Source organism: Terrapene carolina, unplaced genomic scaffold (genome assembly GCF_002925995.2).
Source record: "Terrapene carolina triunguis isolate 2854851 unplaced genomic scaffold, T_m_triunguis-2.0 Scaffold69, whole genome shotgun sequence".
Lineage (NCBI taxonomy): Eukaryota > Metazoa > Chordata > Testudines > Emydidae > Terrapene > Terrapene triunguis.
This window is the reverse complement of record NW_020664420.1, coordinates 59,239,180-59,266,925: the sequence shown is the minus strand read 5'-3', so window position 1 is coordinate 59,266,925 and position 27,746 is coordinate 59,239,180. Positions and strand designations below refer to the sequence as shown.

The 27,746-nt window shown below is 37.9% G+C and overlaps 1 protein-coding gene across 2 annotated transcripts in view; it reads left to right on the top strand.

The window, feature by feature from the left end:
• The first annotated feature begins 13,838 nt into the window (after positions 1-13,838).
• The window catches only part of EFNA5 (ephrin A5), a 274,355-nt gene continuing 260,447 nt past the window's right edge, over positions 13,839-27,746 (top strand). For both annotated transcript variants that reach the window (XM_024196611.3, XM_024196610.3), the window contains exon 1: positions 13,839-15,584. In XM_024196611.3, coding sequence (XP_024052379.1) covers positions 15,460-15,584 — 125 coding nt within the window. In that variant the 5' untranslated portion in view covers positions 13,839-15,459. The remainder of the gene's footprint in view (positions 15,585-27,746) is intronic.

Below are 27,746 nucleotides of genomic sequence, written 5' to 3'. Positions count from 1 at the left end.
AGAAATTGGAAGGTATTCACAATGGTGAAGGACATGAATGTTTCCAAGATATCAATCCTGAATTATCTTCAGAAATTGAGAGATGAAATATTATCCATGAAGGACAGAGACTCATAAAGCATTTCAGCAATGACAGGAAGTGCATTTAATAATACAGTTCAGAGTATTAATATTGTTAGTGTGAGGGGTGCCATGTTTCTTACAGTAGAAAAGAGATAGTACTCATTTGTAATGAATATAGAGAGGATTATTTATTGACAAGGATGCAGACTGACAAGATCTCTCTGGCTCTCCAGATCCGAGCCTAAGTAAATGCAGCTTCAGGCAGTCTAATATCACCACTCAAGGTCTCCATAAATCCTGGCCTGGATTATACAGTCATGGCTTATGCTACATTTGGAATATTCGGGTGAAATCCTTACTTCATTGAAATCAGTGACTCTTTTTGACTTCAGCATTTCACTTTTTTTTTTAAATTGTGGAATGAGTCTAAAGTCTCAGTCCAGACCATTGTTTTCCCAGTTTATCAAGTTTTATTTTTCCCTGTGTACTTTTCCCCAAAGGCTCTCTTCTAATACTTAGGTTTATATTCCCATGGAGAAACCTGTGACAGCAGAAGGAAAACTCTGTCATTTTGCCCTTGTGATGTTTCCTGCTAAGCATATCTACCAAAGAGAGGGGTTTGGACCCTGTAGAGTTTGCAGCAGAAGGAGATCCCGGGAATCTGTGGAGAAGAAACATGGTGCTGCACTACTCAATGGCACCTGTTTCCTGGTGTGATGGCTCCTACTATTGGCTGAGTCCTCCTCCTGCTGACCAATAGCAGCTGAGAAGTTGATGCAAAAGGAAACAGTCCATTTCTGAGCTGTATTAATGACAAGCCCAATTTCTGTGCAGAAACCTCATGGGATACAGAGGACAGTGCCCCATCTCTATTCCCATCTCCAAACTCCATGGAGCTACAAAGGAGGCATAGCTATGGGATAACATGGAGCAAAGGCTACTGTGAGTAGAGAAATTACCAAATCCAAAATGAGCTCAGATTTGCTTCTACCCATCAGGAAAAGAAAACATTCTTCATGATCTTTAGTTTTTAAAATGTATTTAAAATCTTTGGGTATCTAAAATCTGACACCATGGCTCAGGGTGCATCATCAATGTCCAATTGCTTCTCATTACTGATTGACTAACCATGCACTAGGTCATAGATTCCAAGGTCAGAGGGGACCATTGTGATCATTTAGAACAGGGGTCGGCAAACTTTCAGAAGTGGTGTGCCGAGTCTTCATTTATTCACCCTAATTTAAGGTTTCGCGTGCCAGTAATACATTTTAACGTTTTTAAAAGGTCTCTTTCTATAAGTCTATAATGTATAACTAAACTATTGTATGTAAAGTAAATAAGGTTTTAAAAATGTTTAAGAAGCTTCATTTAAAATTAAATTAAAATGAAGAGCCCTCCGGACCGGTGGCCAGGACCCGGGCAGTGTGAGTGCCACTAAAAGTCAGCTTGTGTGCCGCCTTTGGCACGCATGCCATAGGTTGCCTACCCCTGATTTAGAATGATCTCCTGTATCATAAAGGCCATAGAACTCCAAAATAATTCCTAGAGCATATCTTTTAGAAAAAAATCCAATCTTGGCTTAAGAATCCACCATAATGCTTGGTAAATTGTTCTAATAAATTTCCCTCACCATCAAAAATGTAGACCTCATTTCCATTCTGAATTTGTCTAGCTTCAACTTCTAGCTTTTCTCTGCTAGATTGAAAAGTCCATTATTAAATATTTGTTCCCCATGTAGGTACTTAGACTGTAATCAAGTCACCCCTTAACCTTTTCTTTCTTAAGCTAAATCGATTGAACTTTGTGAGTGTATCACTATAAGGCATGTTTTCTAATCCTTTTATGATTCTTGTGGCTCTTCTCTGAACTTTCTCCAATTTATCAACATCTTTCTTGAATTGTGGGCATCAGAACTGGACACCGTATTCCAGCAGTGGTCCCAGCAGTGGTCGCACCAGTGCCAAATAAGAAAGTAAAATAACCTCTCTACCCCAACTTGAGATTCCCCTCTTTATGCATCCCAGGATCTCATTAGCTCTTTTGGCTACAGCGTCACATTGGGAGTTTGTGTTCAGCTATTTTACACTCGCACCTTCAAATCTTTTTCAGAGTCACTGCTTCCTAATATAGAGTCCCCGATCCTGTAAGTATGACCCACATTCTTTGTTTCTAGATGTATATACATTTACTGTTAGCCGTACTAAAACACACATTGTTTGCTTGTGCCCAGTTTATTGCCTCTATATTGTTATAGACTTCTTTGCCTGTTGGAATCATCTCATATTTGCATATAATGTCAAACAAAATTGATAGTATAAGACTTTGAATATAATGCACTACTCAATTCCAACTCACTATCAGCAGCATATGTTCTCTCTCTTGTCCATGACCAACTATATTTTTCATATATTCTGCACTATACATCCTGACTAACCAGGATCTATTATTGGTCATACCACATTCAGTAAATCATAGAACTTTCTTTTAAAATTTGTAGACTCCTTAAATCCATTAAAAATATTTTAGTGTGTGAGTTTGTTGCAAATAAAACATGCTTACTTTGGCGAGCGCAAGTCCTGGGAGCTGATTGGCGCCGCAAAACTGGGAGGCGGGAGAAGTGGAGCAGTGATGGCGTGCTCGGGGAGGGAGCGTAGCAGAGGTGAGCTGGGGTGGGGAGCCCTGCGGCAGCTCCCCACCCCAGCTCACCTCTGCTCTGCCTCCTCCTCGAGCACGCCGCCCCCGCTCTAATTCTCCTCCTCTCCCAGGCTTGCGGCGCCAAACAGCTGATTGGCGCCGTAAGCCTGGGAGGTGGAAGAAGTGGAGCAGGGAGAGGGAGTCTGAGCTGCACGTGTCAGTGCGCCGCCGGCAGCCCAGCCCAGGAACGCTGTTAAAAAAAAAATTGGGGGCACCGCTTTTTGGCGCCCCCAAACCTTGGCGCCGTAGGCAACCGCCTAGTTTGCCTTAATATTAGCACTGGCCCTGGTTAAGCTGCTGCTCTTTTTGAACACATGCTACCAAATTACAGCCAGGCAGCCTTTATTATAAATTAGTGACAATATCAAAAAGAAGCTAAGAAGGATCACAATATCTCTCATGTGTAACCTTACTTGCTATTAGTGCAGTTACTTAAATGAGTATAAGTAACAAGGATAAATACAGGAGACGAGGAAAGCGAGAAAGGGTAGTGGAAGGTTCTTGGGAAAACAATATAAGGCATCTGTCTTTAGATTCTCTAAAAGACTTGTCTGCAGGGGTCCTATTATGTTCTAACTTTTTTTTTTTAAATACTTACAAGTAGCTTTAATATATTCCATCCAACCAACTATGCTTAGAGAAAATAATGAACTGAATAGTGATGATACTTTGAAGGGATTAACTGATTGCTGCGGAACAAACTAAATCAACTGCAACTAAACCAAGAACCTACTGGACTTATTATTTACAGTTGCTACCAGACAGAAAAGCAATATAGTCAAAATTAAGTAGTCTTTTTTTGAAAATTGTAGTTATTTTGATAAACAGTGCTGTCAAAACAGCAAACGTGAATGCCACAAACTCTAGATCATTCACTTTCATGTAAGGTTTGCAAGGTTTCTAGTGAGAATACTTCATAGTTAAAGTATGTCTTCCCTTGGGGATCACACAAGCATTTAATTTTTGTTCTGGCATTGTGCCTATTGTGTTTGAGGTTCTTTGGAGAAGTGGAATTGATGACCACAAAGGAAAAATTGAGAGTTACTTATTTTAAACCACTATTATAACCTTTTAAGTTTTTCAGGAAAAATATGTTTTCTTCCAGATATAAGAAAGAGGCTTTACTGTGAAAAGGTTTCAGAGTTCCATATTTATCCTACCAGTAAACATTCCTATCAGGCTTTGTATTGTAAGGCTATCTATTGTGTTATGATAGTATCCTTTGCTCTTCTGCCCAGTTACATTAAACTATTATGAACTATATTCTCTTGATTTATAACATATAAAATGTCTGTTGGCAAGTATAATTTTACAGGCAACATTTGATTTTTCACATAGCCCTTTACATTGTTAATGGCCATTTATTGTGCTTTTAATCAATAATTATTTCTTGATAACGTGTACATTTACAACACATATACAGTAACACCATCTTTAGCAGTAAGCCCTATAGCCTGTGCAGCAGCAAATGACCATATATTGTGAGGTACGTGCATAGCAAGAGAAATCCTGCTGTGGCAGGCTATCATGACACTTGCTGGTCTGGCTCTATTTGCTACCTTGTTGCTGTTGCCATGGCCTCTGTCATGAATGACTTGCATGCTGCTTTGTTGGCATCTTGCACAGTTATATCATGGTTGCACATACACTTTTCTAGTTTTCCATCTTAGTGTCCACCTTACTGGACACATTCAGCATCTTACAGAATCAGGCAATTTGTGTTTAACAACACACTGTTGTATGTTGCGGTAGAATATCATATTTACCTCAACACTATGTGAAATGCTGCTTGTGCACTATATTTGGATAAAGTACACTAATTTAGGAAGGAGAATTAATATGATAATGGATATTTCCTTAAAAATTACTTCCCAGAACTGTGTTTAAGGATATTTCCCATCATCTTGGGAACGCTCCAACTCGCAGAAAGCTTGGTTCTTTAGACCAGTGCTTGTAGCCAAATGACTTATATTGCTTAGATGGAAGAGCTGAGTGCCTCCAGCGATAGGAGCTTGGCACAGCAGCTTCGCTGACCTGGCCACTAAAGAGCAGGTAACATTGTCAGAGAAGAGGAACCTCAGACAAATTGGAAAGATCTGGTCTAACATTTTAGAAACTTTTGATTAATTCCTAGCAGATGGAAACTGAGCTTTCGATCTCCTTTACCCTCTCCTGACCGCTCTTCCTTTCCTTTCCCTCCAGTGCCATTCCTTTACTTTATTGATCATTATGTCTTCCCCCCATCTCCTCCCTTTATTTTTTTTTGGGGGGGGGAGTCAATAAAATATAAATATAAAAAATTGTACACCCATTTTTCTGCTTGTGAACCTGTATAGACATGGGGAGAATTTAACCTGCATCATATAACAAGTATGTGAATATGCCATGTGTGAAGAGGAGATGATGATGATAATATACCATGTAAATCTCTTCTGATGAAACTCAACTACAAATCATATTCTAATATGTTAGAGAAATACTGAACTGGTCAAACCTTAACTGCATTGAAAAATGTTCTTATTTTTAATGTGTTTTTGCCCTAGAGCATCACATTCTGATTTTTTTCTGAAGTAGGGCCTAGTAATAGGGGAAAATGAATTGTTATAATCCTGTTTCATTGCTCAGGGAAAAAGTGGCAATGTTTGCACAATAGATAACATCGGTTGTCACTCAAAATGAAAACCTGTATACTGTCATAAAAGATAGCTGATTTCATCAGCAACCTCTACAGTGACATGATTTTCTACTCTAAGTGCCTCCTCCGTATCCCAGTTGACATAGGATTTTAGAAGTGTAAAATAATTAGTTTCTTTTCTTTTGTTTATGCAAAAATGCTAAATGCTGTTATACAAATAGAATGCACAGTAGATTTTGTTAGATATTAATAATCGCCTTTCATTAAGAGATCTTATTTTGGAATTCTCTTCACGATCACTATTCTTCTCTTTTATGACTTATTAATTACTCAATTCTTGACTTCTGTGCTCCTCCCTTCAATTGTAAAATATTAATATATTTCACATCTATCCTTTATTCATCTATAGCTAAATTCTATAATCTTTGGTGACTTCATCACTTTGAAATTGAAGTCTGATATATTTTGATTCCAAGAACACCTTTCAAAATTCAAATAGATGACATGTGCCTTTCAAATATTTGTGACAAAGATCCAAAATGAAGGACTGCAAAACAAACATCAAAATAAACCTTGAAAAGGTGTGGGATTAATTTATTAAATATGTATGAATATTTCTATAACTTTGTTTTCAAGAACCAGCATTTTCTTATGTCAATTTACAGTAAACAATGAGATTATACTAGATTTGTGTGTGTAGAAGCTAAATTAGGGTCTAACATGTATAGAATAATTCACGATGAAACATTTGAAAGAGAAATTGTGAGCTAACTTTTCAAAAGGAAGTACCTCCTATATTACCCCAAGGACATACACAATTTAGTGACCCTATCCACCTTGTAGTTGTGGGATTAGTAAAATATAAGATAAAATTCTAACATTTAATGCATTTGGATCTCTTAAATTATAGCACTTTGTAGCTTATGCTACTATAGATGGTCAGGGGAGCAATATTAATTTGGAATTGGTGCAAGCAGACCATGGCATGCATACCATTGGAGATATCCTGGAAAATGAATTAATGAAAACATTTCAGTTTCATCAGGATTACAGCCTATCCAAAGACTGGTTTGGACACTATATTCTAATACGTTAGAGAAATATTGAACTGGTCAAACCTTAAGTAACTTAACTGCATTGAAAAATGTTCTTATTTTTAATGTGTTTTTGCCCTAGAGCATCACATTCCAATTTTTTTTCTGAAGTACAACACCACATAGTATTTTTAGAATTTGCCTTGTCACTGATTTTATATTTATTTCATATCATGTTCATAATCAGACAGACCTTCTCCGTAACATGAACATGCTTAGACCTAGAATCAGATTGAACAAATGTCTTGGTGCCAATGTACAAAAGAGACCATATCCAAAGGGATCATGTAACTTTCTTAGCATTAGCTACCTCTCAGATAGGCAACAACTCGGAAGCTGGAGCTGCCTAACTATGTGCCTGTAGTCTGTAAAACCTACCCGTGGGAAGAGAATCCACTTGTTCCCAATGTTCTATATCAGGGCAAGTGCCTCCACTGACAAGAAAGCAGAGCTGCAGAAGCAGCTGCATGATCCATAGTAACCTGCATTGTTTCACCTGCTGTTCATCCCCCCCTCCCCCCCGTTGTCTCATCATCACTAATGTGAGTAATGCTGGTGGTGCAGCATGAGGAGAGAATGGTGCCAAAGCCTATTATTTTGCTATGCACTCAAGTTAGGCATGAGCAAGCACAGGATTTTGCAGTAAATACAAACTATTTATGTGTTGTTGGATTGTAATTCATAGGTGAACAAGGTCAACAGGAAAACTTGAGGAAGTTTTGCAAACTGAATTGGTAGGGTTTCTTCATCTCTAACTATTAAAATGTATGAAGAATTAAAGGGTATCTTGATAATATTTTTAATTTCCTAATAATGTTTAGGCTTCATGAGCTTTTATCGCTAGCTATTTTCTCCCTTGTTACAAAAGTAATTTGTTAGAACAAAGAGGGAAAAGGACTATTACATGTTCAGACTGTGAAAATAAGAACAAAAATGGGAAGAAACATGACCATACTGTTCGTGAACAAGTCACTGATCAGTGTACATAAGCGTTTCTCCCTGAGTTTGGTGAAAACACCTGAAAAAAATGAATTCTTTGCATGTTGTTTCCTTTAACTGAATGTTCCCAGCAACAGCTGGTGACCTCTGAAGCTGCATGGATGAACGGGGCACAATATTAATGCTTAGTCTGCGTTAAGCCTCTCTCCTGCTTTTCTTCCATTGCTTTACATTTTGTCTCACTGGGTGGGCTTTGTACATACCTCTGAAAGTGGCCTGGACCATCTCCAGCCACTGAATGCTTAAAATGTACCCTGAAAAGCTAATTCTCCTTACTTTGTAAATTCTGAAGGAACAGATTCCCTGTGTGGGCCCTCGGAGGATACGTAACACATATCCCTTAAAAACATCACTTGGTCAAACAGCATCTCTGACTATTTACCTGCTTGTTTATCTGGTTGGTGAGCCTTGATCCTGAAATGACTCCACACCTGCACACAGCTTCATAACTTCAACGGAGTTTTCATCATGAGGCTGCCTTTACAGACCCATAATCTCAGACCTTCAATGGTGCTTCATTCCTTGGCCTGCCTGCTGGATCAGGGCTATATACAACAAGCTGTCTAAAAGTTTCCCAATGTTTAACTTTCATTTATTTTCACATATCTATTTTACCACCCAGACAATTCAGTTTAACATAGTCTTTCTTAAGACTAAGAGGTCTTTAATGTAAGAACTGTTCATTAAATGTAGTCTTACATGTAGTGAGTCATAATCAATTAATCCTACAAAGAAGATACTCTTTAATTTCTTAATCTTTTTTATTTAAAAAGAGTGCATATGGGGAGAAGTAGAATGTATGGGCAAAGGGAAGTTAGAGGACTGTCTAAAAACTATGGCTTCTGTTGCTTAGCCACAACAGCCTGAACTGCATCAGCTGGTTTGTTTTACCATACATTTATTCTCATTGATTCATCATTAATGACAAATCAAGACAGCTGAACATGACTTCCTTGGGTGGCCAGAGAGACTAAACTGAAGATTTAGACTGGATAGAGAAGCAAACGGTTAGTTTAATATTTTCAGCATGGTAGGATACAGAATATTGTAATTTATCAGTAAAACCCACATGATATTGAAAGCAATTACACTTTTCATTTGACAGCTATTTTCAATTTTACATATATTCTGTGATGATATAATTTCATATGAAAAGATTTTCCAAAGAGTAATCAGGTGCTTAACTCCCATTAATGGCTCTGAAAATCTCCCCCGTAATGCTTTGTATATCAAGTTTCGTTGAAAAAAATGTTTAAGATGCCAGTTTAAAGTTCAGGGAAATGCTCTGCTTTCTTCTCAAAGGTCTTTCTTGATATATCTAAACTTTAACGTTTCCAGTCTAGCAGGCAAATAGACATGTGCAGAAGATGTCTATCAACCACTCTGTTCTCTTTTTCTAATTGGTGAGTTCAAGTGCTTCCGGGTGCTCAGACAGATACACAGATTTTGTACTGACAAGTTGAAATAGAAACAGTGTGGATGGTTATTGATAACTTTCATTAAAGGTATAAATAAATTCCAAGAATAATTTGGCAAAAGAATAGGCAGGGTTTCTGGGGGTGTCAGACAGCTGTTGAGAACAGCACCTGGTGAAAACACAAATGAAAATTTGCAAAAATAATAATATGATAATTTTCATTTATGCAGCTCTTTTCAACTGAGGATCTCAAAGTAATTCATCTGAAAATCTACAACCATTAATTAATTGAATATCAGCACATTCTAGTGAAATAGGTGTATCTATACTAGCATCTTTTAATACATGGGGATACAGAGGCTGAGGGGTTAAGTACATGGCCAAGGCCACACAGTGTCATTGAAAGAATTGCAAATAGAGTCTTCAATTCATCCTCTGTTCTAACTAGTAGAAAATGTAATTAAATATTTGAGGCAGGTTTATCTATGATCATTGGATTCTCTACTTTTCCACAAAATTATACACACTAAAAAAATGAAATAAAAAATCCATGTATACATTACACACATGCTTTCTCACTTAGGTAAATGCATCTCTAAGAGGGGAAAGAAAAAAAGAAAACAAATCCTTAAGTCAGAAAATCACCCAGCAAGGAAGGCTTTTATCTGGCTCATGAATATTTGCCTATGCTGGAATCAAATAATGAATACACTTCCCTGTAAAGACCTGAATTATTCTCTCTAACATTATTATGTATCCCTTTGATACTACTCACGTTGTATGAAAAATATGTTCAAGATTTTGTTCTGTATTACTCTTTGACAGCCTACAGCGTCAGGAGTTGCAGTAAAATAGGGGAGGATTTATAATTATTAATCATTTTGTTCACTTATTAATTTTAAAAACAGTCTCAACTACAAGTTTTGAAAGTAATACTTCAGTAGTAGTTTTATGGAATCAGGAAGGGATTTTAAAAATGTAAGAAAATGTGATGTTTGGAAGTTCTGAAACAGACATTTCAATGTTTGCAATAGATAAAAAAAAGCTGGGCTTTTAATATATATTGTTCTTCATAAAGAACATAAGATAAGTTACAGAGAGTCCACTAAGAGAGTCAGCTATATAAATAGGATCTTGTTTTAGGTTAAACCCAATAAAATTCCACTTAAACAAAAATGTAATGAAAAAATCCCCCTCCCTTTGTACAGAACATACACAGAAAATTCTTGAAAGTTACACTGTTTGCAGTTTTAAACTGATTCTGCAGGGGGTCAGTATTTCTTAAAGCATTTCTCTGCACTCTCGCCCATTTTTAATTATAGATAAAATTCTAGTGGTCAGTCCTTTCCCCAGTGAAGTCATCAGCTTCAGTAGGAGCAGGATTGGGCCCCAGTTGTTTACTCTTAAAATAGGACACAAAATTTATACCTCAAAAAGCAACACTGCAAACCAAAAATGCTATACATATGCTACAGGAAAAGTTTTAAGGTGCTCTGTCTTATTGTTTATATTTGTGCATTTAGTAACAGCTAACATCTGGCACTTATGACATATACAAATTATTTTAACAGAACTGCTTGCATAAATCAGACACGCAGGATTTGGCTCAGTATGTAATTCATACCTGTTTAAATGTCCAACTATTGCTCTTGATTAATGGTTCAAAACAATTAAAATACTGTGTAGTTACTTAAAAGTCCATGAAAAGCCAAGTATTTCTCTACAGCTTTCTCAGGTATATTAAAGGAAAACCCATTGTAAGTGTAAGTCTAAAGCTAGTCTTAGTTATGTACTTTACATTATTTCAAGATACCTAATCAGTTAGCCTAATGCTTAACAGCAGCACAGTATAACCAAGGCAGTTAAAATACTATGTAACTGCCAGAAAACACATATTACAAAATTCATATTTAAACATTTGTTAAGATTCTCAAGCCGGGGATAAGGTGGCGGCAATGGAAGCCATTCATCAGCCAATTCAGATCTATTGCTTATAAACTTGGAAATACTTTATTCAAAATAGTTTAACTGAACTTAATACTGAACAGTTCCCTGTTAACAATCCTTATGATTCCACTAAATGCATACAAGGCCGAGGTGCTTATTGGAATGCAGTAGTAGTTTACATCTTTGACGTCAATAATTGCTTAATCATGCAACTACAAAAGGGGGCATTAGACAGTGGATGACATCTTGTTGGATGTTAGATATTCAGTATGCGCACATAAATTGCTCATGTTGTGACATCTGCAAAGAGAAGTAGACCTTTCAGTCACTAAAGAATTATTTTTTAAGAGACTGTTTTTGTTTTGTTTTGGTTCAAAGTGCTTGTTTCTCTAATTTTCTGCATTGTCTATAAACTAATAAAATATAGCCATCTACAGTTTATTAAACAAAAGCAGGTGGGGAGAGGGAGACAGTACCATGACAGCTATGTCTTTCTGCTACAGCCAGATATTCTCACTTTTTTACAGTTACAGACAGTATTAATTTTACTCACTTTACTTGTGTTCTGCACCTCTCTATTGCTGTTAGTATACAAAGGGTCTGCTCCTGTATACCTTGCAGAGTATTGGGTATGCAGGATTGAACCTCAGTGGAAATATAACAGACCATCTATCAAAAATGGCTTAACTAAAAAGTCAGCTTTTTCCTACAATATTTCTTACAAGACAGCAAGGGAAAAATAAATTAAAGGAGCAAAAGCCAACCACTTTTCTTTTTAGCTGTAGTTAAGGAGATCCCTTGAAAGGGTCTATAATAAGATTTCTTGCCCAGACAATGCAATGATTTCTGTGTATAATATTCCTATTATCAAAATAGTTAAAGGAAATTTAACATAAGATGTATCCATTCACGCACAAAGAACTCAGCCCAAGCTATCAAAATTTGGGAAGCCTACAAGAGTGACAAAAATAATAAAGGTCAGAAAATTAGAAATGCTATTTTTTTTATAAAATAAGAAGTACTTAGCTTTTTGGGGGGTATTTGTTACTTCTAGAGTCTTTGACAGTTTCTGCCCCCCAGGAATATTTCATGGGCTGCAACATGTTAGAGTAGAAGGCTGAAGGTAACCCTGGTAAGTGACAGTTAGGTAAATCTTTTTAAATCCATGATAATGAAGTAAAAACAAACAAACAACCACTAAAGTTGTAACTTTTGTTTAGATAGATTTTTTTAAATAGTTCAAGTGCTATTAGTCCTTGTCTTGTAATTGAAATACATACTTTTTTAAATGTGGCATTTAATATCCATTCACAGCTTCAAAATATTTGAATGTAATAGAGTGTATACAAATAGAAAATATTAATCTAAATATACTTTAGATGTAGAGAAAAATGCATAAGATCAAAGCCTAAATCTAGAGCAGCTGTGAATACTATTTATATGAGGGATTTTTACTCGTTTAAAGGGAAACACACAACAAAACAGAGAAATTTAAGTGGCGTTTGACCTATTCTTTTTATTTGGTATTTCAGACTAGTTTAGACCCATAGACTAATCCAGTGTGTGGACTTTTATGGGGCTCAGTTTTCTAGTCGGTTTAAGAAATACCAACATGAAGTGCGGCATGATAATCTACCACTGGAGGGAGTCTGGGCGCTTTCAAACAGCTCAAAAGCACCGGGAAAACGGCGAGCCACATGGGGAGATTGAGTGGGCACGGGAGAGAAGGACATGGTGAGAAAGGTTTTTATTGAAGCAACAGAAAATACACTGGGGCAGGCACGATTTCAGTCCAGAACTAAAGGTGCTTGGTTCAGAAGAGACAGGAATACGTGAGAGGGACCTGGCAAGGGGATTCTCTTTGGTAACTGTAGTACTGCGACCCTTCGCAGTCGATGCCACCTCTGTCTATAGAAAGAGGGCAAAGTCCTCGTCCACAACTGTTGTCCCATTCAGCCAACATCTTCTAGAGGCTTTTGCAAACTTCGGAGCTAAACGTGTTTGTAGCTTGGGGGGGGGGGGGGTTAGTGGAAGGTAAAAGAATGTGTGTCTGTATAGACACAACACACCCTTTAAATTAGGGATGGAAAAGCTCACCTGATCTATCTCCCTGCCGGTGCAGCATAGCACATACAGCTGGTGCATAGTGATGGCATTTCTGCCCTTTGAGATATGTTAATGAAATAGAGCTGAGTAGTTCCATTATTATTAGCTCATCCTCATAGTTTACACGTAGAACTTGCAGTGTTTTTTGGCGGTTCATTTTGCCGCATTAACACCAGCTCCACCGACGCGGGGTTACGTTTGTGTCTGATCATTGTCCCATGAGATATTTACAGGACACGCCCTATTATAAACTCTCACTTGAATAAACTACGTAAAGACACAGCCGTTTAGCAAGCCAAAATACAATTGTTGGAAGAAGATTAAAGGCAAAACAAAGCAGAGGAGAATCTGTTTTCCAGACTGCTAAACAACCGCACGATTTTAATTTGATTATGTAATATTTAAGATTAGAGTTAAAATTTGCAAACCAATTCAATTGGTCCTGTCACATCTCATCCAGTAACAGCTGATGTCAGATCCCTGGTGGCGTATAAATCATATATTTAAATCTAAACTAAGTGATGAAGGAGCTTTATTGCACGACTGAATTATTTTCTACACTCCTTTCAGTGACAGCTGTCCACTCTTAAGGATGAGTTTATGGGCGTGTATGTGAGTGAGAGGACCCCTAGACAGAGCCTGTGTTGAAATGGTTACATTTAGCAGCAAGACCATACAGGGACCACTGGGATCTCCTTGTAATTCAATTAGTCAGGTTTCAGGAAGGTGGGGCTGGATAATATTTTGGCATGGAGTAGGAGAGAATAAGGAAACGCCCCCTTTCTCGCGTTGTAAACCAATCCGGGTGGAGTAAAAAAAGGGAAAAAGCAGTCTGTAAGCAAACAGCAGGCTGTGCCCTGACTGGCTGCGGCGCCACATCTCCCCTCCCTTGCCCAAGTAAACTGCATGCAAAAATCCCACATGATCAACCAGCAGCGCCTGTGCTCCGAGCTAGCTGTCTGCGCCTCCTCCGTGCATCTACTCCTCGCACACACCAGCTTCCAGATCTCTCTTCTGACGCACACGCATGTGTATGTATGTGCGTGTCTCTATATACCGTGTATATATCTATGTAGCTGTCTGTTGTACACGCACATGCACACAGACACCCAGCGCGCTAGGCTCCCAGATTTTCCTAGGCTGCTGATGTCGGATTTACAGGCAGTGAAGGGACCAGCATTGCAAAAGGGGGCGTGACAGTTTAAATATCCCCCCCATAAAACATTTTTTTTTGCGAAACTGACTTTTGCCCCCACCCCCCGCCGCTGCATTCAAGTTTATTTGCTTGCTAGGGCGGAATATTTTTTCTTCAGAGGGAAAAGCTGCCGGGCAAGACCAAGACGAAGGTTTGATTTGTTTTCTGATGTAGTCCTCTGAGGGGTGCTTGCTTTCCTCCCCCTTCCCTCGCTCTTTCAAACTGTTTCGTCCTTCTTCCCAAGTCGATGGTTCAGGGATGGACCCTGCTTTATTCTAACACAGACACTTGGGGAAGCCGAAGGAGGAGATTTCTGCTGCTTGTCCTGCGGCTCCAGCTCGTTCCCTGTGCAGAGGAGGCGGCTTGACACCAGCATCACCAGAGGAGTTTGTGGGCTTTCAGTTTCCCCTTCTGCGAGGTTCGGCTGGTTTTACAGCCTCTCCTAAAACACCCTGATTTCCATCTGCTTGGGTCCCGCGCCGCAGTACTGCTTGGATTGGCCGCTTTTTGTGCCTTTGCTGTGGCTCGGTCCGTAGTGCATCCAGCGCCCAGGAACAGGAAGGACAAAAACCCACCCCACGAAGTCTCCTCCAACCAAGACACACACTCCGCTGCAGAGCAGGCTCCCCAACTCCATCCGCGCAGCAGCCGGACTCTTCGGGGCTCGCTTGCTGCCCTTCTGCAGCGTGGGGGGGGCAGAGCGGCAAACTTTGTTCTTGCTGCACGGATTCGCCTCCCGCCCGGCCCAGCTGCCTGGACACATTCCCAGGACCCCGGGGGGAGGGCGCCAGGGAGAAGATTTGTAGCTGCTGCTTCCCCTCCATCCTCGCGCGCTTACCTGAACCGGTTGCAGCTGCCTCCAGAGCCGGAGGGCTGCGAAGGAAGGACGGACATTGAACCCCCTCCCCTCATGTGCCACCAGCCACCAAGTAACTTTGCAAAAGGCCGGAGAGCAGTGCCTTGAGAGGAGCCCCCCCGACTCCCAGCCTAGCGCTAGCAGCCTCCCGGCGCCAGTGTATGTCTCCCCGTGGGCTCCGCACTGGACTCCCGGTGAATGTTCCCCGCCCGCCGCCCGCTGCAGCCGCCGCCTGGCTCGGATCCCACCTCCCCCTGCCGGGGTGACTAAGCTCCAGCGGCTCCTGAAGGGACCCAAGGACCCCCCCCCTCGGCACACCCTATTGGGGGGGCGTCTCGCTGCGGCTCGTCAGTGCAGCCTCCTTGTGGTCCCCTCCCTGCCCTCTCTGTGTGTCTGTCTGCGACTCGATTGACTGACTGATCCCCCGGCGGCGGTGTGGGCCGGGACTCAGTGATGTTGCACGTGGAGATGTTGATGCTGGTGTTTCTGGTGCTCTGGATGCGTGTGTTCAGCCAGGATCCCGGCTCCAAGGCGGTGGCCGATCGCTATGCCGTCTACTGGAACAGCACCAACCCCAGGTAAGAAGGGAGCGGGGCTGGGCGAGGGGCGGGCGTGGGAGCCGACCCCCTAGCACCCACTGTGCCGGGTTCGTCTCCCACGGAGGGGGTGAGACGCGGGGCTGCTGCCCAGCAGGCATCGGAGTGAGCAGCACTACAGGCAGGGGGAGCTCGGAGCGCTTGTCAGGCTGTACACGTGCTCAGAGCAGAGGGGGCAAGGACTGCGAAGAAGAGGAAGGGGCTGGCCCCCCACTTCATGTAGCTGACAGAGAGGGGCTTCTCGGCAGCGCGCTCCGGGGCTGGAGTATGAGGCTCTCGACCAGCGCCTGGAAACCTACTTGTTTGCAAGAGGGGCGAAAACTTTTTTCTTTCGGCTGCGTTAAGTGCAGCAGGAGGGGGAACTCTTAGTTTGGATCTTCCCGGTTAGCCATAGCAAACAATATTGCATCAGGCTAACTGCCCCCCAGTGCTTGGCACTCTGGTTTCCTTAGAGTGTCAAATAGTGATACTTTTGTATCAAAGTGTAGGTGCAGCATCTACAGTTAATAAACTCTGGGTATAAGTGTCTGTACATATATAGGCGTACGTGTAAGCATATGCGTTTATAAACACTTTTAAATCTAATTCCCTATTAAAGCTAGGTCGTGGAACCCATTTATACTGACCTCTGCTGCAGGGAAACTCTTTATAATTATGTGAAATGAAAGTCCTGCACTGTTTCACTATAACCTAGACGGCAGTGCACTGAACCTGTTTCTAGTGGATTTGTTCTCTCTTTCTGTGTGTGTGTGTGTGTGTTGATGTTGGGGGTGGGAGAATGACTTTTCTGTAAGAGGGAAATGTTTTGCCTGGATTGAGATTGTAGAGGAGCCTGGAGCTGGCTTCCTGGCAGCCACATGTGGCAGCTGTTCCATGTCAGGGCTTCAGAGATGGAGTAAAGGAGCAGCTTTCCTCTCAGTGAATTTATTTAAGCTGGTTAAGTCACATTAACGGAGCAAAGAAGCCTCCAACTTCTAAAACTTCAGCACTTGTAGATGAGTCCAGGATTGAACGTTTCCCATGGAAAAGGGCAGCTTCTCTTGCTCAAGTTCTCATATCAAATTCAAGTGCAATAGTTAGTGATGCACTCACAATAAAAGGGGCATCTGATGGTTTAGAACTACATTTATAAATGTTGGCTGGTGGTGGGGGTGATGGGGGACCAGTTGTTCACTGAGCCACTTAGTGAGAATCAAACTGTTCTTGAATTATAGTTGACAAGACGAATAGAGCCCAAGCTTTCCAGTTGGGATTGTGCTAAAAGATTTTTTTTGTACCTCTGCATGTTTTTGAATAGTGTCGCTATAAATGAAAGATAATTTTTTATTTAAAAACTTTCTATTCATAATGGTAAATGAACCTTTTTTGAAATAAGAGGTTTTATTTAGGATCTAGCAGTGTTCCTGTTATTTCCCCTTTATTTCAGTATAATAATATTTCAGTCCTGTTCCAAATGGTATCCATATGTTTCGGTAAAAAGTCACCTGTTGTATTTTTGTCTTTGTTAAAATAAATGTGAGCATTTTAACCTGTCAAGCTAGTCAAAGTAAATTTGAGGACATTTTACTTTAGGTTATCTCTGTTTTATGTTTCTGATACTGCTGTTTGGTTTGAGATTAGCACATTGATTTTTTGTTACATGTCATGTTTTTTAATACATCTGCATTGCTTGCAGAATACTGTTGTATTCTGTATATCATTGGCTTCAAAATAGGTGATACCAAAGTTAACCGGCAGAATTTTCAAGTGCCCGGAGTTTGCTAGTTAGCTTAGTTCTTTAATGTTATGCTTGTAGTGGCAGCTTTTCAGTTAAGTTACCCTTATGTAAAAGAAGGGTGACAGAAAATAATGATTTATCTGGATAACTTTTTAGTTGTGATGAGTAACTATCCTTTTTTTTTTTTAAGCTGTCGCCATAGGCATAACATTAAAGTACTATTAGAGTAGAATTAAGGAAGGTCCTACCTCCCATCACACTTAGATATATTTTAAAGCATATGCCTCTAAAAAATTGTATGTCTCATTTAAGTTTTCTTAAAATAAAGTTGAAATGAAACACAGTAAAATCATTTAAAAAAAACAACCCTCAAACAAACAATCTTCACCTACTCCGCTGTAAAGAGAGAGAAATTTGAGGGAGTAAATTTGACCAAATGAAAGGCACGTGTTGCTAGTATGGAGATTTTTTTTTTTAAACAAAGTCTACAATTTTAACTTTTCTGCTTCTCTCTGTGTGGTTATTATGCATGGTTTGTAAATAGGTGAAGATACTTGAAAGTAGAAATAATATTTAATGTGACAATAAGTAGTATGTATTTAATGGGTCTCTTTGTAATGCTTTTATTAAACTTTGTAATATTACATCACTGTAAAATGAAAACCTTTTCTAACTTAAACTTTCAACATTTGCAAAGAAAACTTTGTTTTGTTTTGCTAAGCTTCAAAACACAGGAGGAGCATAAGTTCATTACAAATTATTTTAAGCCATCTCTTCTTAAAAAACAAAGCAAAACTAAACCAAAAACTCTTTCTTGATATCTTAAAATATAAGGAAGCAGTTTTTTTTTAAGTATCTGTTTCTATATGACATGTTTGTTCAAGAGTTAAAAATGTGGTAAAGTTATAACGAGCTCAAATATGCTACTCTTCTGTTTTACAGAGTAGTGGCAGTAAAAATCTGTATTTTGTCCATGCCTATCAAATTCCTCGATCTTGTGCTATAAAAACAGGCAAACATCTGTTTGGATAAACATAAGAGGATGGGAGGAAAAATTGCTTTGTATTTTGTATTGCCTCTGTCAGGATCTAAGTTCAGAAGATAAAATTCAGTCTGGTTATCAAAATTTTAAAATTAGTCAGTTGTTCAATAATAATAACTTATCAGTAATTTTTCTTTCTATGTCAGAGGATTGACTGCATTTTGTTTTTACTAACATGTGGCAATCAAAAACAATACCTAATTGGATAATAACGATCTGAATTGGCAGGTGTCAAAGAAATAAAACATTATTTCTTTGACCTCTAATATAGCCATAGTAGTTTAGCTTACTTTTTTATAATGTTTATCCAAAGTTACCAATCCACTGTGAACTAATAGTCAGTTAAAAATTTAGATTTAAGTTCAAGCGCAAGAAAATAGAAATATGCTCTACAATACAGTTTCTTCAAAAATTTTGAGTGAAGAGATTTTTCATGTACTTCTGACAGCTATCTCTTGGTTTTATAGTTGCTAACCTAACTAAACAACTTATGAAAACAGAAATAATTTCTATTATTATTATTATTAAAAAGTCATATTAACAATCTGATGAGTGGTGCAAATAGATTAGTGCCTCCAGTATGAAACACACTTCCTTTAAATAAAACACCATGAGTATATTATAAAGGTTTGTATTGGATATTTTTTGAATAGATGCCAAAATCCTGGTAGAATAGTTAAAAATGTCTTCTGTTATACTGTTAGTATATGAAAGAGTAATATAACATAGTAATTTATTTTTAAATCACCCAAATATATTTTCAGAAAAATCACTTAGAAGTATCATTTTGCTTGCTTCCTACTATGTCACTTTAATTAACAAAATATATGTGTCCTCATAAATACCATACGCTGATTCCAAATAAAAACATGTGTTCCTCTTCTGTTAAACATGAGGCTTTCTAAAATGTGATTAAAATAAGGTTGCTTTATTACATGTGAAACTGTGTGTAAAAACTTGTGGATAGAATATTTTACAATATGTATTCTTGAAAATTTATGCAAGTGCTCTTTATATGTGATTTTGTAGATGTTAAAGTGCTTGTGAATTCTGATCTACTCTTAAAACACGTTAGTCTTACATCTATGACTGCAGAAGTACCACTTCACCGTAGAGAAATAGTAAGAATCTTGTCACAGCCACGTTCCTGTGTGCAATGTTTAACATAATTTTGAGAGTTCATTCAGAATGCAACATATTTATTTCATCTGACTCATCAGTACCATGATGATGATTCAGTCACCGACATTTCTCCCTTTTAGGGCCTGATCCTTCAGTTGCTGAGCGCTTGCCATTGTGAGTAGTATTACTGAAGTCAAATTGGACTACTTGCCGTAGTAAGTGCTACGTGCTGTACTTTTTACAGGATTGCATTTCAAGACTGCAATTTCTGTCTAACTATATAAGTTATTTCAAGAGTTGTGTTGTATAGAATTTATAAATTGATGGTGGTTTCAAAGAATTTTAAATAGTTTGTGTTTCTAGTCAGGTCAAATCTCTTATCACTAATACAAAGGGCCAAATCTTGCTTGTCTCACTCAGGAAACTAATTCTGTTGAAATTAGTGGTGTTTGCATGAGAAGGGTGTATACCGTTGGCCGTAATAATTAAAAATATATGTAATTAAAAATTCAATATAATTATTTGTATTCATGGACTGATCGCTCTAGATATAGATATGTATGTATTGTGTGTGTATGTATGTATGTATGTATACATATGTGGGTCTACTGGAAATTATATAGTCAAAATAATTTTAATCTCTAACTGTATGGTTCTAATAATCATAAGTGATGCCATAATTGGACTCATCAATATTAGAGTTCTCATTAGGATAGTTGCTTGAGGTCTCAAGTACAGAATAGAAAATAAGTGTGTTCCTGTAAATTCCATGACTAGATCAAAATTTCCAAACGCAGGTGTATAAAGTTAGGAAGCTGAATCCATAGTTAGGCACTTAGTCCTTGATTCAGGAAGTATCTGTGTTCACAAAAGCACTTACGTACCTGCTTAAATCCCATTGTAATACACAGGACTTAAGTATATGCTAACAGATAAATGTGCACTTAAGTGTTTTCCTGTATCAGAGCCTGAAAGAAGTGGACTGATTTTTCAGATTCGTTTTCAGAGCTTATGAGCACCCACAGCTTCTGTTGACTTCTCAAAAATGTGTCATACCTCAGCATGTCTTTATGCGCCTGCGTTTGAAAATTTGGTCATAATATGTTGATTACAAATGCACAAGTCGTATGGATGGGTTTATTTTTTAAAATCATGAAATATTCCTGCAGAAATGAGGGAAATTATATGGAAAGGGTTGGAGCTCAGAGAGTATAGTGTTCAACTGATCAGTTTGAATCAGTGTTGGGAGCAAAGTGGGGAGAACCAAGGCGTTTGATATTGATAATTTGTTAAACTTCAAAAAGGGCTTAATGCTTTAAGTTCCAGAAGTATTCAGTCTTTCCTTCTTTGGGTATGATATGTCTTGTATTTGGAGGAATAGTTTTATCTGGCAGCTCAAATCCGAAAGACAAAAAGATCTCTGGCCCAATACATTTCTTATGATTAAACATGCACCAGTAGAGACTTCAGTAGTTCATTTCACCTAGTTTAGCAGATTTTAATAATGTTACTGTACCCCTTGTGACTCTGGAAAAAATACCTTTTGGTTGAATCAGTCATGGCGTCCCTCTGTAAAACCTGCACAATGGACAATAGTTTTACAGGCCTTCACCTTTGCAGGAAGGAAATTTAGTTAAGGGGTAAATTACTCTCCTGAAATTCTTCCCATTTAATCTTTTGCAAATGCCTATAGTGAAGGCATTTCATTGCATTCTGCCCATGGCCCTATTTCCTGTTGGAGAAGGATAGATAAAGATGAGCCTTTCTTTTTCTCCCGTGTTGCTATGAACCCAGCAATCTACCAGTGCCATGCTGGGCTGGGAAAATGAATGAATACAATTAGTCCTTCAGGAGTCCTGGCCTTTACAGTCTTAGGGAGGGGCATACATATATACACATACATGAACATAAACACACAGAAGTGTCTTTAAAAGGGGGTGGTGCCGGGCAGAATAGCATAAATGTAACAACAACCAAGAAAAGAAAGGAAATATGAAAGTTTTTTTTAATTAATAAAGATGGCTAAACTCACAGGATGAACAGTTTGTTGTACAAATGGTTTCCCAGCCATCCTCTTCCAATAAAAAAAATTACAATTTCTTATTTGATTAAAAATAAAAAAATATTTGTAAGGTGTGTTTTTTTTTAGTTCTTGGCCTCCCCCACTACCCTACTTCTTTCACACATTGGTATTCCCTTAGTAGCAATGTATATAAACAAATGTAATATGAAACACATGAAATTACAGGCCTCTGCTTCAGAAAACAAACCACTCAGAATTCTCCGCATTTATTAAAATACAGTGCTACTGCTTTTTTCCTGAAATAATCCCACATTAGGAAGTATGCTGTACTGATTAAATATTAGGCTTTAATTAAAAGAGCACATAAATGGGAGGGTTGTGGGGAGTTCATGTTGCTATGAAGCAATAGTTCACGTTGGAGAAAACAATATTGAGAAGAAACCACTCTTGCCGTTTGAGAAACTATGAGTTGAGTGTAATTCCTCTTTGGTTAGCAATATGTGTCCTTTTGTTTTGGTTGACCGGTTAAGGATTTTATGTAAGAAGAAATGTCTTAAAATTGAAATGCAGAGAAGCTCAAGAATTTTTTTTCTTTTTCTAATCACTCCATGTCCCTCTCTCCAGTTCTGAGCACTGCTTTGAAAAAATGTCTTTGGTCTCATGATTAATCTAATCTTCTACTGTTTCTGAATGATGTATTCATTATTGAGAAGAGAGAATTCTGTTTTGTTTAAGTTTTTTCTTAACACTTCTGCTTAAAGATGTAGTCAGTCAGCAGCATCCTAACATAATTAAATGGACATGTTTAGTTTAAAACAGACATATTATTGAAACCGCTTTCTGGTGATTATTACAGCTATTGTGAGTAAACCCTAATGTAACGTACTTCAGCATAGTTGAATATAAAAATAAAAATCTTCATGTCTCAGAATTCTTCCTGATACTTTTGCTTTATTTCTGTTAACTGTACTCTCTACAGGATAGATTACAATAGTTGAGGCCATTTAAAATGGAATAGTATTCTTTAGTGTGCAGGGCTCTATATAGTTGAAACCCAGGTTTTTAAGGATCCTAAGATCTATTGCAAAATAGTGAAACCATATATTCCGGCACAATTTAAAAAAATTAAGAATCTATATTAAAATCAACCATTTGAAAAGAAAAGAGAGTATACACTATTTTACAGTGATCATGAGATTGGATTTCACTCAGGTAGAGTTCTATAGTTTCCAATAAAATAAAACAAACCTTTGTCTTAAGGAATATCCCTTATATATTTGACATTTGATAGGTAGATGAAAATGAACTGTCAATCCTTATTTTTCATTTAAGTTGAGAATAAAAATGGGTTTGACTAATTTATTTTTCTTCAATACTTGCTGCAAAATGTAGAGGAAATATTTGTAATTGATACCCATGTTCGGCTATCTGGTATTCTAGAGCTTTTCCATGATTTGTTCTAGTTAAATGAAGGAGCAATAAAATGCATTCCAGTGAGAGATCATCTAGTAGCTAAATGTGTGAACGTTCTACTAACTGACAAGGTATATACTTGAGTTGCCAATACCAATGTTTGATAGCAAGTTCTTCATGGTCGTCAGTTTTCATTTATAATCTTCAAGCCTGTTTGTTTTTTAGTTTCTATTGCAACTCCTTTGTAATCTGTTAGTATGAATGGGCAATGATTCTGGAATGTCAAAAACTTTCAATAAGGTGAAATCTATAAAAATAGTATTTACAGTAGAAGTGTGTTTTTTGTTGTTGTTTTTTTTTTACTTTTAAAAATTTCCTTTTCGATCATTAAGTGAATATATTTGTCTGGGAGACAATTGTGCAACAAAAAACACTTTGCTACATTATTATTGGTAGGTTGCTTGGCTAACTTTTTACTTTCATTTCAGTTACATCAAGTACTTTCCAAAGAGCCATTTTTGGTTGAGTTGAGCCTATTCAGCTCTTGAGGAGGGCAGTGAAATGGAAATGGAGAGTAGAGAAGGACTAAACCATTTGAGAGTCATTTGGTGAGATAAAAGCTGGACTGGGAGAAGCGTGAGGTTTCTACTTTTGTCTCCCTTCAATTTGCTAAAATGTTGCTAAATGCTGTGTTCTCTTTTATAGCAAATATCTGGCCTTTTTTCTTTTCAACATTAAAATTTCTGCGTCACGTGCTTTTGTATAAAACTCACTCACTGTGCCAGAATGAATCTTTACTTTGTAGCACAGACATTCGTTGTTCATTAGAAGAAAATAGTCTCTTTTCTCCTCAAACTTTTTTTTCCATTTCTTTGCTGTTGGGTGAATGCTTGCCAGCCACTGGCAAATCCACATTGCACTCAAGTGGTCCACCAGCACAAACTGTGCTGTGTACCTTAGCACTTCCCTAGTGGCTAGTAAGGAAACATTGCATTTTTGCTTTTTGCGTATTTTAAAGTAGTAATCCACATATTCAGATTCTTTGTTATGAAGAACCATACATGCATACTCCTCAGCCCCCACAGTCCCATTATATAATCTCATAGGGAACTATTAAGGGATATAATGCTTTTTTGATAATGTACATTTATTATACTGCGTGGTTTTGGTTTGTATTTTGTTTTGCTTAAAGTGTAATTTCCCTGCTGAGTATGTTTCTCCAGATATCAAGTTCTTATCTTTACCGTGGCATTGGGGTTCAGTAAATTCTAAACCACTTAATAAAAACAAAACTGTTCTATTTCTGATGAAATATTTGTGGCGCTGTGTAACCAAACATGTAGATTTTTGTTAGAATAAATTTTAAAATTGGCATCATCTTAGCTATCTGTTGATATGGTATAATCTTTACTGTGCCTATCCACTGTATTGGACTGGCAATATTGGTTAGCAATTGGATACGGGCTGCCAACAGCTTTACCAGCTCTGCCATTGTTTTTCTTTGAATTAATAAAATGGCTCCAAAGAACTTTAAAATTAAATAGACATTTTAATTAATTAAATAAACATATTTTGATTCACTCTACAGGTTTGTGACAGATGTTTTATAATAGTAAATATGCCCTATAATAGTGGGGGAGGGAGAAGGAACGGAGAAATGACATGCTTTAACAACGAACAGATAACTTGTTCCTTAACTGACCCCAACAAAGGCCTCGAAACAGCAGTGTTGCCGAAATATTTTTCCTCTGATTAGTTATGTGGTAAACACATAAAAAATCTTTATGTAGTTTATTTGCTGTTCCAAGCTTTTGAGGTTTCAATTTTTAACTTTCCTCCAAGTTATTAGTGTTTGTTAAACCTGTAATTGCAGCTACTGTTCTGCCTCTTGTACAAAAATACAACAGGAAGAGAAAGTAAATAAAAAGCATTTTTTCCTTATGACAACAGAAACTTGTAGTGCTTTAGTTAGCTCAGTTGGTGAGTTAGCGGGTTGGGTAATTTGGACATTTATTTTTTGCTTGCCCTTGATAGCATTAGAAGTTTGTCTTTCCCTGCAGTTTTATTGGTATCAGTGAGGTTTTCTTTGAGTTGTACTGTAAAGTTGCTGTTGAACAAAAACAAACAACAACAATAATTCAACTTAAAAGAACAGTAAATATGTTCATAGAAAGAGGAAATGTATTCTCCTGTGTTTAGCAAGTAGGTGTGGACAAAGTAGGAGCTTTCAATTCTACTTTCCCTCCTAGTGTTTCAGGAAAGAAGGGAATAAAGAGAGATGCTGGAATTTCAAAGTAGTGACCTTCTGACACTCTCACACAGCATGGTCATTGCACTGGCACAGAAAGTGCCTTAAGCTACCAGAATGGCAAACTGTTTTTTGAAGTCACTGATATGAGAGCCAGCTGAATGGGGGATGGCGACTCTGCAATTGACTCCACAGCTATTTGCAAATTCCCATTTTATTGCAAGATACTTTCACTTTTAAATGCCAAAACTTACCATTTAGGAATAATGTTGCTTTGTTCAGTTTAGCCAGGGATTTGTGACTGTTACATAAACTTACTACCATTTGGTCCAGAATTCTGTGGTCATTCTTCATAGAGAGCCGCTTCATAAAGTAATTTCGTTCATCTGGTGGTGGGGAGGGATGAAAAACAATGAAGGGAGGTTCATATCAACATTCTTCTGCAAGGAAAATCCTCATCCACGTTATTTAGTCACTAGAGCCTTTTTTAAAGATGGAGGCAGAGATTTGGAACAGGTAGCTAAGAACCAATTCAGGCCCCCCTCTTCAGATTACATGTGATTTCCTGGATACATAGTCTAGAAAAAGACCTAATATTTTACATGCTGCCCTCTTTCCCTTTTGTATTTGTTTACTGTTATTGCCTCAAAACACTTAACATCTTTTTATAGTTCTCTTAGGGCTTAGCTTATTAAAAATTAGTGATCCATCACTAAGAGGAGTACAGTACAAATAGCGGTGCTCCCATCAGAGTTTTTTTGCCAAATCTGAGGAAATACTAGGGATACGAAAGCTGCCGAAAAGTGTCTCCCAATTGCTAATTAATCAGGCCAAAAAAAAATAAAAAACACACCTCTCAGTGACAGAACTAGAGAAGCTGTCATAGTTGGCATTGGGACAATGTCCTGTAAATATTGAATAAAGCTATTTTTTAAAAAAAGTAAGGGGATGTGTTGTCCCTTTAATGGCTATCACAATATATATATTATTTTCTGAAAAACAATTTTTAAAATGTGAACTACAAATTTGAGTTGGTGGGAAATTTTGTTGTTGTTGTTCCTGATGTTGTCAATAGCTTGAGCTTTTTAAATAGCACATCACTTTTTTGAATGAACACATACTGTTTTCCCTATTGAGCATTCCCCAGTAATTTTAAGGTGGGGGTCATTTGAAGCTGTGTAGCACTAGAGTATGTGGTAATACAGTATAATATTAGTTTAAATTGTCAGTAAACAGTCACAGGGAAAATATATTTTAAAAGCCCACATTTTCAGTAATTTGGGCAATAGAATAGGGAAGAAAGACCTATTTTTGTGAATATCTGCTATCCAAAGCTGCCAATCACTTCTGGCACAGATCCCATCATAGTTGCTGTGCCTATAATTAAACGCCTGCCATTAGAGTATTTTTTCCATAACATTTACAATGGAAAAGGCAAGGGGTCCTTGCAGAGCTATGACTGTCAGGAGAACAATAAAAACTAATTACACACTCTACTGTCATCATTGTCAGCGCTGCTTTTAGGGGGAAAGAACATGGAAAGTGTGTGTCTAATAATATATAATGCATGTGCATGTATGTACGTGTGTGTGTGTATAGATATACACACTTGTCAATATAACTGAGTTTACCCAAGAGTTACAGTGTATTTATATATAAATAATTGTGTGTACAGATATACACAATTATATTTATCAATATACCTGAGTTTCCACAATAGCGTAAGTCTGTGTGTGTATAACACATATTGACACTGTTGGGGAAACTCAGTTCTATTGTGAGTGTATGTGTCTATATTTACAGATATAAACACATGCGTTATATATTTAGTGCCCACATATTAGCACTATTGGAAACTCAGTTATATTGAAGTGCCATTTACATGTATGTTCATAATTTCTGCCTTCAAAAGACTTGAATTCTTGGAGTATTTTTCCCCATCCAATTTGTGGCCAAGTCATTCATATTTTTTTTATATACACCTCTACCCCGATATAACGCTGTCCTCGGGAGCCAAAAAATCTTACCGTGTTATAGGTGAAACCGCGTTATATCGAACTTGCTTTGATCCGCCGGAGCGCGCAGCTCCGCCCCCCTGGAGCGCTGCTTTACTGCGTTATAGCCGAATTCGTGTTATATTGGGTCGTGTTATATCGGGGTAGAGGGATGTGTGTGTGTGTATGTATGTGTATATATATAGATTAGATAGATTAGATTCCTCTTGCAGTTCACCCACTTTTCCCTTTCTTTCTGTTGCACATGCTTTCTGTGAACTGAGCTTTCCAATAAAATTGCAGGAATCAGTGCTCTATTTGCATTTATTGAAAGGGTGCAAGTCATCTGTCCTATTGTAAATTTTAGATTTCAGGCTGGATAGTAAACTTGATCAAGCGTTTGAATGAATGCAGCCAGTTATTTTCAAATTACTCTGTATAGTCAGTTCTTTTTTTCTGCTTACAATATGGGGATATGGGCCATGTGCAGGGCCCTTTGTTTTCTGTTTTTATTTTGTTTTAAACATTTTCAGGAATTTATTGGTGGTTATTACAATGCTAAAAGAATAGGTAAAAATTTGGGCA